This window comes from Dermochelys coriacea, chromosome 2 (genome assembly GCF_009764565.3).
Source record: "Dermochelys coriacea isolate rDerCor1 chromosome 2, rDerCor1.pri.v4, whole genome shotgun sequence".
In the NCBI taxonomy this organism is placed as follows: Eukaryota; Metazoa; Chordata; order Testudines; family Dermochelyidae; genus Dermochelys; species Dermochelys coriacea.
This window is the reverse complement of record NC_050069.1, coordinates 243,772,983-243,785,369: the sequence shown is the minus strand read 5'-3', so window position 1 is coordinate 243,785,369 and position 12,387 is coordinate 243,772,983. Positions and strand designations below refer to the sequence as shown.

Here is a 12,387-nt window from a genome sequence, read left to right as displayed (position 1 = left end):
TGGCACCTTAGAGACTAACAAATTTATTAGAGCATAAGCTTTCGTGAGCTAGTAATGCATCCGATGAAGTGAGCTGTAGCTCACGAAAGCTTATGCTCAAATAAGTTTGTTAGTCTCTAAGGTGCCACAAGTACTCCTTTTCTTAAAGTATCTTGTTATAGAAAACACATCTGGTGTGCATTTCTATGAGAAGCTCTGTAGTCAGTCCCTATCTGCTACAGAAACTTGACTGCTAGTAGCAGCCTTGCAACCTACTGTGTACAAGAAGTACATGACATCACTCAAACCCATTCTGCTTGCTGTTTGAATAGCCGTAGAGCTTAAGAGTATATCATTCAATGTGCCTCTTATTTCACCTGTTTCAGAGTAGCAGCCGTGTTAGTCTGTATTCGCAAAAAAAGAAAATGAGTACTTGTGGCACCTTAGAGACTAACAAATTTATTTGCGCTTAAGCTTTCGTGAGCTACAGCTCACTTCATCGGATGCATCCGATGAAGTGAGCTGTAGCTCACGAAAGCTTATGCGCAAATAAATTTGTTAGTCTCTAAGGTGCCACAAGTACTCATTTTCTTTTTTTGCCTTATTTCACCTGAACCTAATACAGCTGCAGATGTTTCACCATAGCACAACCTTCCTCTAACTGCAATTGATCTAAAAATATCAGCAGTCTTAGGACTATCTGATCCTTACAAGGTGCTGCACTCTTACTCTAAGTGATTGCAGACTTGTCCAATTGTTGTTTCATAGCCCACACTGTGGCCTTGCATATTTTTCTTTCTGGATAGCTGCCAGAAATTCCCCCTTCTCTCAGTTGCTGGGGTCTATATTCTTCTTTATTTAGGAAAAGCAGGGCTTGTATTGAATAACTACATTATTTTTATTTAAACATTGTATAACTCTACCACAACAACAACCAGAGCCTGGTGTTGATTACAACTTACAGCTCTCTGCAGTTTAGAACCCCACCTTCCAAATAGAAAATCACCTTTGATCTCTGTAGCCATATTTGAATCCTGAGATAATTAATCAGCTGCTCCACCCTGAGGATGCTTTATCAGTTGCTTTGGGTGAGGTAAAAGGGGCTTATTATCTCCCATATGATTTGCATTTGCGATTAGGGGTGTAAAGGAATAGTCCCCCTTGTATGACCCAAACTCTCTTGTTCTTGTGATGGGTTTTGTTCTCTTTCCCATACTAAGCAGTAACAGCAGAAGTCATCTTCTGGATCACTGAATAATAGTGTTCTGAGGAGAGATGAAAATGACCAGGCCCCTCTCAAGAAAAAACTGGCCTAGCCTCCTGGAAGAATAAGAGATGAGTACCTTCTGGGAAGGAGATGTCTGAGCTCTATTAAGATTAGGAAGACATTGATAGACTGTGAAGGTAAAAGCTTAATGGGTTGTTTGTTTGGGTGGGTGGATGGGTTGGAGAAAAGTAGAGAGTACTGTAGTGGGGTGTCTTGGTTCAAAGAGGCTATTTATAAATGGCTATATCCTTGAAAGGAGGAGCTGGTTTACAGGTATGATTCAGCATGATGAGAGAAGAGCAGAGGGGAAGTTTGAGGTAAGGGACAGAGGGGGAAAGTCAACTGTGAATACATACAACTTATAAAAATGTTAGTTTTATATAAGTTAGTTTACACCTTTTTGAGGGGCCAATGTAGGTAGGTCTGTGGTGGAACTTAGCAATACTGCCCAACTTATACAAACTGCAAAAGGCATCATTAAGCAAAACAGCAGCCTGCTAAGTTATGTCTTGGCTAAGAAAATTTTCACTCTTCCCAGTGACTGGCAACTGATGATTCCCACAGCATATCCTCAGTGAAAGCTGAAGAGGCAGTTATGCAGAATACTGTGAGGAGTCCTTGGGGATGGGAGGTACATAAGAATGGCCATACTGGGTCAGACCAAAGGTCCATCAAGCCCAGTATCCTGTCTTTCAAGAGTGGCCAATGCTAGGTGCCCCAGGAGGAAGGAACAGAACAGGTAATCATCAAGTGATTCTTTCCCTGTCGCTCATTTCCAGCTTCTTTGGCAAACAGAGGCTAGGTACACCATACTCGCCCATTTCCAGGATCCCAACAGGCTAACTAATAGTCATCGATGGACCTAGCCTTCATGAATTTATCTAGTTCTTTTTTGAACCCTGTTATGGTCTTGGCCTTCCACAACATCCTTGGGTAAGGAGTTCCACAGGTTGACTGTGTGTTGTGTGAAAAAATACTTTGTTTTAAACCTGCTGCCTATTAATTTAATTTGGTGACCCCTAGTTCTTGTGTTATGATAAGGAGTAAATAACACTTCCTTATTTACTTTCTGCACACCAGTCTTGATTTTCTACATCTCTATCATATCCCCTCCGTAATTCTTTTTTCCAAGCTGAAAAGTCCCAGTCTTATTAATTGCTCCTCATATAGAAGCCGTTCCATACCCCTAATCATTTTTGTTGCCCTTTTCTGAACCTTTTCCAATTCCAATATAACTTTTTTTTTTTTTTTTTTAGATGGGGTGACCACATCTGCACACAGTATTCAGGATGTGGGTGTACCATGGATTTATATAGAGGCGATATGATATTTTCTCTCATTATCTATCCCTTTCTTAATGATTCCCAACATTTTGTTTGCTTTTTTGACTACTGCTGCACATTTAATGTATGTTTTCAGAGAACTATCCACAATGACTCCAAGATCTTTCTTGACTGGTAACAGCTAATTTAGACCCCATCATTTTATATGTATAGTTGGGATTATATTTTCCAATGTGCATTACTTTGCCTTTTTCCACATTGAATTTCATCTGCCATTTTGTTGCCCAGTCACCCACTTTTGTGAGATCCTTTTGTAGCTCTTTGCAGTCTGCCTGGGACTTAACTATTTTGAGTAATTTTGTATCATCTGCAAATGTTGCCACCTCACTGTTTTCCCTTTTTTCCAGATCATTTATGAATATGTTGAATGGGACTGGTCCTCGTACAGACCCCTGGGGGACACCACTATTTCTCTCTCTCTCTCTCTCTCTCTATTCTGAAAACTGACCATTTATTCCTACCCATTGTTTCCTATCTTTTAAACAGTTACCAGTCTATGAGGATCTTCCCTCTTATCCCCCCATGACAGATAGGAGCATATCAAGCTGTGAGAATCTCATGGGTAGTGAGTGGGATATTTGTTACAAATTATGTGGAGATATGAGTGAGAGCTCTCAGTAATCACATGTGGACTGCTTTCACTAGGGAAAAAGTGTTCTTGGTTTGTGTGTAAACTACAGACTGGCTTGTCTTCATTAGAGGTTTATCTTGCTTGAGTTAAGTCGATTGAGAACCCCTTCTTTGTTCCACAGCTGGGCGAGGAAGGTCGTGGGGAAGTTGATAGTAGAGGCAGCAGGGGAGTTAGCTGTGAATGTATGTCTGGAGATGTAGGTATTTTGTTATAAATGCCTGTGATTAACCTCCAAGTGCATGTCTTGTATTATAAGCGTTTTCTTTATTTACAGTACTTATTTTCAGTCAAGTAATGGTATGAATACAATAGTAAATAACATGAAAATGCATAAAGGGCTTTTTGCAAGGGCTGCATGCCTCGCCTACCACGCCTCCCCGCAAGAGGCACTCCCTCGCCTCCTAGGGAATTGAACTCTAATAGAGTGCAGGATGAGACCTTCCTGGGCTGAGGGATTATCCCACATCTCCCTGCTGGAGGGTTTCTAGTACTGTAGCTATTCCCGTGCTTTTAATTCTCTGAAAGGTTGGAGGCATGCGGGGTGGGGTTTGTGTGGTGCGGCTGAATGGGAGGACGCAGCAGTGGCCTATGTGAAGAAAAGTGGGCGCAGTAGCCGTGGTGGAGTGGCAGAGCTGCGACTGTAACGGCGGAAACCGGTGCGAGCGGAGTCCCATATGCCTAACTTGCGTGGCCCCTACGGGGCTCCATTTCGAGCTGTGAGCGCAGTGCACCACGGAGACGGACTTACTGCGCGGCGCAGAACAAACCATATGGCAGCTGGGGAGTAACGCATGCGCACTGCAGAGAAGGGAAATTAATCCGCATGCGGGCCCCGCCTGGCCCTGCGCTAAGGGGAGTTCAATTAGTTATTTGCGGTAACAGAAGTCGAATGAATTTAGACCCTCCGCCCTTGCCGTAGTGTGGACTGTACCAAAGCCGGCCGGGGGAGAGGTGCATCGCGGCCGGGCCCGGCCGTTCGCCCAGCGCCTTTGGGCAGACGCAAGCAGTGGCCGGCTGTGTGACTTGAGGCGCACGCAGCGAGGCGGGTGAGTATCGGGCAGGACCGGAGCGCGATGGGGCGGGAGTGTCCGGAGGCTCCCCCCCCCCACACCCCCCCGCTGTCTGCAGTGCATCGGCGGCGCTGGCGGAGAGACGGGGCTGGGGGCCGCGGCTGGGGAATGGCAGCGCTGTGAGGAGGGGAAACGGGGCAGGGACTGCAGCCTCAGGACACGGAGGAGGGAGGCCGGTCGGCCGGCTCAGGCCTCTGCTGCCAGGTAACCCCGCGCTGGAGGCGCCTCGGGCTCCCCAGCGAACGCCGTGGCGAAGCGGAGCGAGGGCTTCCCCCGGCTCCGAGGGGGTATGACCTCCTCGCGCACGGCCTGGATCCGCTGGGCCCGTCTCGGAGGGGTATGTTACCGCCCAGCGCATTTGCTGGCCCTGCGCCTCCCGAGAGGGCTGACTCCTTCCCCTCTCCTCCGGGGTCTCTTGGCTGCTCCCCCAAACCCCTCGCCCTCGTGGCGGGTTTTGTTCTCCCCACGCTAAGCCCCGCCGGGTTGAGGTCCCGGCCATGTTTGACTCCTTGCAGCCCTTCTGAGTGGCTTCTCGCAGGCTCCGAAATCCGCCCCCGTCCCTCGGGGGAATGTTACACCCCCGTCCCCGCCAGTTTCACTTTTGGTTTGGGAGTGAATAATGTGGGTGTGGAGGGACAGGGAGGGGAGGGACCAGCCGCCCGCTCATCCCGCTGATTCCGCTCCTGGGCGATTTCGAGGTCGCTGGTTGCTGGACTTGGCCAACTTTAAATCTTTTCGATGTTCCAATTTAAGTAGCCAGTTTTTTTTCCCCCTGGCTGGGCCCCGCACTCCACCCTTGTGTCTTGTTTTTCCAACGTATTTATATAGCTGAGAACTATTGGGACCTGCATGTGGTCACACAACCTGCGTTTATCACATTTAATAGCTCCATTGTCATAAGCAGCACGTATGAGGACGGGAACCAAAGGCTGTCTGCTGCATCTTGTGTACGATGGGGTTCAAGTATATCTACCTGTTTCACTAGTGCAAACTCTTGGTGTAGAGTAGACCTGCACTGATGCAGCTTACTTCAGAGCAAGATGCACTAGTTTGTTACTTTTTATAGTAGTGCAGTGTGTCCGCATTGTAGCTACACTTGTACACAGTGTTTTTGTAACACCCCCTTATAGACAACCCGTACTGAATTTTCTGCAGATTAATTAGTTTATCTAAAAAGGTTTTGAAATTATAAAAAGAAATTATGTTAATACTTTGCTGGAGAAAAACTGCAATAATGTATCCATCTCCAATAAGCACTGTATCTCAAGCCCGTTAATATTTTACATTTGTGCGGGGGTTTTGTCACAAAGGACCTGAAACTGCTATACAGACTACATGTATGCAGCACCACTGAAATACAGCTTCATTGGTCCTGTATGCCTCATGGTGGGGCTGGGGAGATACTTTCTTCAATCAAGTTAGTTTCTCATGACTAGAAGAAAATTCATCCTTCTGTAGAGATACTTGGAGAGAATTGGGGCAGCAACAAACTGATGCACAGCATGCTACACAACCCTTTTGTGGGGATGTAGCAATTAAACCTTGCTCATACAAAAAGTGCCAGGGATCCTTCGTACTCTTAAAGAGCAGAGTTAACTTCTGCTTAGGTCTCATCAAAAAGTGTTCCCACGTATTTTAATATAATTGTGTGATTAATCCCTTTAGATAAAGACTAATTTTTGTTGGTTGTCAAAGACATGCTTTGTTGTGGTTTGTTTCTTAGTTTCTTTTACTGGAGTTCATCTTCCTTTTGGAAGACATACCCCTCAAATCTCTTTCTTTCCTGGGATTTATTATAACTTGTTGCCATTTTTGTCAATTCCTGTTAATAGTAGCAATATATTATCTCTGGATTCTGGAAAATATCTTTTCTTTAAACATAGTAGTGTCCATTTTACAAATGTTTTGAATGTTTCTACTAAACTGAAAATACTAATACATCATTTGGTGTGTGTTTAATAGTATTTTTTTTTTTAAAGCAGGAAAAAGGTTGCTGTTGTAGAACCTAGGACAGTATCTTGATGTAACTGGGTATTCTCATCTGTATAAATGTCCAATACTACTCAAATCCTACTAAGCTCTCTTTCTTCATGTTGTTCTAGTGATGAGTTCCACAGGTCAATTTTTTTAGAAGTATTTCCTTTTATCAGTTCAAAACTTGCTGCCTTTAAATTTAATTTCCCTTTGTTACTGTTGAAGAAGGTAAATCTCTTAAATCATGCACTATTATGTATGTTTTTCCCATCTTCCTGCTTTGTGTCCCCTTCAAACTACATGGACCTAATCTTTTTATGCAAGTATTTCCATGCTTCAAATCGCTTTTGTCAGGGATCTCTGAACACCCTCTATTTCTACTATATCTGTTTTAGAGAAAGCGGCCAATATTGAATACGATATACTAAATGAAGGTGTGCCGTTCTTCTGTATAATGGTATTTGTATTACGTAGTCTAACACTTTTTTGTCTTTTTCGCTGCCGTTGCATATTGAAAAGAGGTTGACTTATTTTTTTTTTTTTAATTTTATGCATTTGACAGCACTTTGTCAGTTTCAACTATTTTGTTTATGGCTAGGTGCTCTTTTGTCTCGTGTGCAATCATGCCCTTCTGTAGGGGGAATTCATGTGTACAGTCTTTCCTGTGCCCTGTGAAGGACTATACCAGTAGCATTAAAAGCTGCTCTTGTTCCTGAGTTTGGGACCCAGGGGGAGTTGGCTTTTATCTAAAGATACCTGGATTTTTGCTTCCTTGTCTAAAGCCTGTCCTATACTACTTCTCAGAATTTTGACCCCTTGAAGCACTGATATTCTACCTTCATTCTGAGGCCAACTGTCAATGGCCTTGTTTTTATTGCTTTCAAGCAATCCCTGCTGACCTCAATCTGTTTGGACGTTGTATAGAAGCTGTACACAGCAATTATGTAATCCACTGGGCTAGGAACCATTCAGTAAGGAGGCAAGTTTATTGCCAAAGTACAGGAAGCTACTAAGTTAGGATAGTTTTCATCCGGAAGTAAAGACTCCAAAAAATACCAACAGCAGTTACTATGTGGTAGGTGAGTGTGCTGACACATGCAGTGAATGCCTAAATGTTACCAGGTTGGTACACTTCAAGTTGACCAGCTTTGTTACAAATAGAGAGTCATTACTCCTTGAGAAAGAGACAATTTTTCCCTCTGAACAAGACAGTTAAGGTCATTGAACAATAATCCTTTCAAGGCTTCAGTGTAAAAAAAACGAATAATTTTCCAACAGATCAAGATATATAACAAAGGATGGGCTTTCTGGATGATGAACTTTCACTGTTGTTCAAGGTGGCTGAATTAAACCTGTTAGTAAGTGCTTAAGGATTGTCACTTCAGTATTGTAGGAGATCACATTGTAATACTGCAGTGCACAACCCAACATTTTACACTGCACACCTGACTTTAAGGATGGGGTGCCTCCTTCTCATACAAAAGTTCATAAGTGCTAGAGAACCTTGTGTGTTCAAGCAGTGGCAATATGAAGGATTGTGAGCAGGCATCTCTAATTAAGAATGACTAATACAGGTCTTTCTGCTTCTCATGGACGAAGCACTGAAAGTAGCTGAGCTACAGAATGCTGTACGCTTTGGTGTCCATTGACTATTTGTTAGGTTCTCAAAGGTACTAAATCAGGGGTGGGCAAGCCACAGCCCGCGGGCCGGATCCGGCCCCTCATGGTTTTGGGTCCAGCTCACGGGACTGCTACCCTCATGGTGCCACAGGCCCTGCGCCACTCTCAGAAGCAGTCAGCACCATGTCCGGGGGATGGGGGGGCAGAGAGCTCTGTGTGTTGCCCTTGCCTCCGGGCACCACCCCCTGCAGCTCCCATTGGTCAGGAAGGGGGAACCGTGCCCAATGGGAGCTTCGGGGGAGGTACCTGGAGGTATGGCAAGGGCAGTGCGGGAAGCCCTGTGGGCCCCCCACATCCCCCCCAGGGCTGCACAGGGACATGTTTCCTGCCGCTTCCCGGAGCGGCATGGGGCAAGGGCAGGCAGGGAGCCACCCTGGAGCTGCTTTAGGTAAGCAGTGCTGGACTGGAGCCTGAACCCCTCCTGCTCCCCAACTCCCTGCCCTGAGCCCGTTCCTGCACACTGCACTCCCTGCCACGGCCCTGCATGCAATTTCCCCACCCAGATGTGACCCTCAGCCCAAAAAGTTTGCCCACCGTGTACTAAATCCATGAAGATCTGAAAGTGTAGGGATTCAAATAGAATAGAGTAAGTACCTGATAAGTATATAGAGCTCACAGGCATGATCATCTCAGTCTCAAGGGTAGAGTATGTCCAATTCACCATTGCTGTTAGGAACTATGTAACAGCATGTGAAGACCATAAGCCTAACTCTTTAACTGAGAGGGATAAGGAAGAAACTTTTATCTTATGGGAATAACCTTTCCTGCCCATAAACCCATTGTCTATGCAGGGTTTCTTAATTTTTGTTTCTTGCTGCTGCCAGACACAGGATGCTGTACTAGCTGGACTACTGGTCTGATCTAGTATGGTAATTCCTGTGGGTTTTTTTTTTTTTTTTTTAAATTGACACTCATCCCTTAACCTATGGCTCTCTAGTTTGATCGCAAGCGTGGAGTCAACTTTACGTGGTTTAAGGATTACCAAGTATTCGCATAACGTTATTAAAACCATTTGGAAAGAAAGTATTGCCTAAGCAACTAACACTTGCTCATTCTGTTAGCAGCATATTCTAAAATGTGTTTCTTCAGTGGGTTACAATGTTAACCTCCTGCTTATTTTGTATGTGCATGTGAAAATATGTATGGTCAGTATAGCAAATTTATACTTGTGTTTTCCAGAAGAATACACAGAAGTTTTTGACAAGCCAAAATGTAGAACTACTTTTTCATTGTTAATCATAAGAGTAAAAGGTGGATGGCTAGAGTTTTTTGTGCCTGGTCTGACAAATTTTCATGACAAATATTGGTGACCTGAGATAGATGTAGGGCACACAATACTAACTTGTTTATACTTTTAATATATTCAGGACGTTGTACATTATCTGAGAAACTGTAAGCTCCTTAGGGCAGGGACAATCTTAATTTGTTCAGAAGCAACCAAAGCAATTCATAGCATTATGTGAGAGTGTTAAGTTGTAAACATTCTATGTTTCTGTTAAATGTATATTATAAAACACACTGTTCCATTCAGTTTGGCAGATTTGATATTGCTTTTTAGAAACCTTAACTTAAGTCTTCATAGACTTTGACTTTGTGTGACCTTAATATTAGAATAAGAGGTGCATTTAATTTTTACATAGGGTCCTTAATTCACAATATTACACCAGTGTACATAGTACACATCTCTTTCTAATATAAAGAGAAAGTTTAAAGGTGATGCTTTTAAAGAAATTACTATTTGCTTTAAAGGAAGAAGAGTTTCAGGGCTCTAGCAGTTACTTTCTAAAAACTCTTGAAATGTTCCATTTGACTGCTTCTTAATGTTTAGGAGGTTGAGACTAACACTTTTTTTTTTCTGCCCCCCTACAGATTAACACTAAATCCCCACAATGTCCCTGAAACCACGAGTAGTTGATTTTGATGAAACATGGAACAAACTTCTAACAACAATTAAAGCTGTTGTAATGTTGGATTATGTTGAAAGAGCAACATGGAATGACCGCTTCTCGTATCCTTTAAACGGAATTTCGACTTCATTTTTCTACATATGAATATATTTTAGCACAGAGTGGCCCTCGTACTTTGTAACACAGTAATGTGGGCTTGCTCCAAAACCCATCAAAACAAATGAGCTTATTTCACTGACTTCAATGAGTTTTGGATGAGGCGCTGAAAGGAAGACCTGGGGTTTTGTACAAATGTTACTTGTTTTTCATTCTTTTTGTATAGAAGTGAAAAACTCAGCCTTGATTATTTCCACATTTCTTTCAGCAGGATAAATCTTAGTAGGTGTAATGAGAGCTGTTTTAATTTATTTTCTTTCCCTTCCAAAGAGGTATTTGTTTTTGTTAAACTCATTTATATCAATCTTCCACTATGCTGGAACTGTTCTACATTCAAAACATCTGTTGGTTGAGACTCCTCCTAAAAGCAAGCTATTTTAATTGTACACTGAAGTAAAACCACTTATTAGTTCTAAGTATTCTTGATAGCATGTAAAGACACAATTGTTATAACTCAAATCACTTCCTTAATTAACAGTGGCCAAGGCAAAAATTTCTGCAGATTAGAAATTCACATCCAGCTTTAATACCATTTTATTCTTCTCCAACAGCCAAGGATAGGGGTTTTTTTTTTTTTCCTTCTTAAATATAGTTTGTGGTGATACTCACCCTTCCCTCTTACGTATAGTCTTACGATATAAAGGATCTTCTTTTTTTGAGAGAAGCATTGTTGTCGCAACTAAAATAGGCTTGTAGCATAATGAAGAGACATAACCTATTGACTCTTTTTTTGCCTTCAGAGGAAAAAGCTGCCTTGTTATGGGGAATTCTAGGTGACCTCTCAGAGACTCACCTGCAATCTGAATCCCTCTGACAAGCAGTAATTTTCAGATCTAGGCGTCCACATACTACAGGACAAACTTGATAACTAGATTTCTACCACATTAAATTTTACAAAAAGGGAAGAAGAGCCTTTTGAATCTACGTCCTGTTTAACAAGCTGTGTTTGCATTTCAGAGTAGATGGCTTTCTATTGTGTCCCTAAATAATAACCTAACATTGAGTTTCTTGCAAGTCCACTTACCACTTCACTTTCAAGGACAATAAGTTCTCTGATGGCTTTTGCATTAGAAGCCCTTTTCTAATTGCACTTCTGGAGTCATGACTTCTCACTGTGTCTTTGGGACAGCCAGATTTAAAAAGCACTTGTTGTTTCTATAATTTAAAAAGTCACTACTGATTTGGCTTTGAGGACTTGATTTTGTCAAATTGTTCTGTTACAGTTAAAGAGTAAGTGCAACTCCTGAAAAGCAAAATAAGCTGTTTAAGAACTACATGTTACAATCACATAAAGCAAGGCTGTAGCTCTGAGATGTAGAAGTTAGCCAGAATCTTTTTTTTTTTTTTAAATAGTCAATTCAAAATACTTGCAAATTTACATTTATGTTTAACACTCCAAGAGCCTGCAAAGGAATAAGATAAGTGTTCATGCCCTGATAAATCACTCATCACAGGTTTTTTGGTTTTTTTTTAAGTGTACATTGGAGCCATTATTTTAAAACTTCAAGCTGGCAGCATTTCTCATGTTTCAGGAGACTTTGAAATTGTTACTTCATAAATCACTATCTGGAGCTGAATGTGTATATATATATATATATATATATATATATATATATATATATATATATATATATATTTTTGTGTTGGAAAATACTGTCTTTTTCCTATATAACCCCAGTTTGTAACTTTTGTGTGAGGAACATGGAGATTATTTTTGAACCATGCATGACCAATTTTGTACTGATCCCCCTTCAGAACTTACTCTGCAGCTGACTGACCATGGGTCAGCTAGAGAACACACACTAGCAGACTCCCAAAATATGCTTAGTGGAGGCCCTTGATGTAATTCCTAGGACCCCAGTGGTCAAAAATTCTTAACTCCATGTTTAAGAAGGTGGCAGCATAGTGACTATTTTGGCATCTTGCAGCTATAGGAGAGGAGGAGATCTTCTTGGAATATCCTCTGCAGCAGGATGAGCTTCTGTAGCTTGTAGTTTCTAAGCAAAGATTGGCTCTTTTTGGAGCTTTTACTAGCTTAAGTAAATTATATACATCAACACAAGTCTCATTGGTGGGTAGTCAAAACTTAATGACATTACCCATTTTTTTTTTTCTGTACAGTCAGTGTTGGTTTATTTCAGATTTGGAACAATCATTTAGTAATTCAGATGCTCTTGCAATCGCACTTTAAAAAATAAAAAGCTAGTTTTAAAAAGCCAGCGCTTTTTTTTAATAAGGTGGATCCAACTCACCTGCTAAAACAGCTTCAGATGTCTTGCTTAAATGAACATAGTTTAGTTTGGAACAACCTGTTTCTTAAGATAGTTCAGATTTTAGATATTTGCAAGGGCTTTAACCTTGTACTAACTTGTCTTAAATG

General features: G+C 42.0%; 1 protein-coding gene across 14 annotated transcripts in view; it reads left to right on the top strand.

The window, feature by feature from the left end:
• The first annotated feature begins 1,083 nt into the window (after positions 1–1,083).
• CUL2 (cullin 2) overlaps positions 1,084–12,387 on the top strand; it is a 95,674-nt gene continuing 84,370 nt past the window's right edge. For 2 of the 14 annotated variants that reach the window (XM_043509563.1, XM_043509562.1), the window contains exons 1-2: positions 4,024–4,266; positions 9,814–9,952. In XM_043509563.1, coding sequence (XP_043365498.1) covers positions 9,834–9,952 — 119 coding nt within the window. In that variant the 5' untranslated portion in view covers positions 4,024–4,266; positions 9,814–9,833. The other 12 variants (XM_043509561.1, XM_038389885.2, XM_043509564.1 and 9 more) reach the window with 12 other exon arrangements.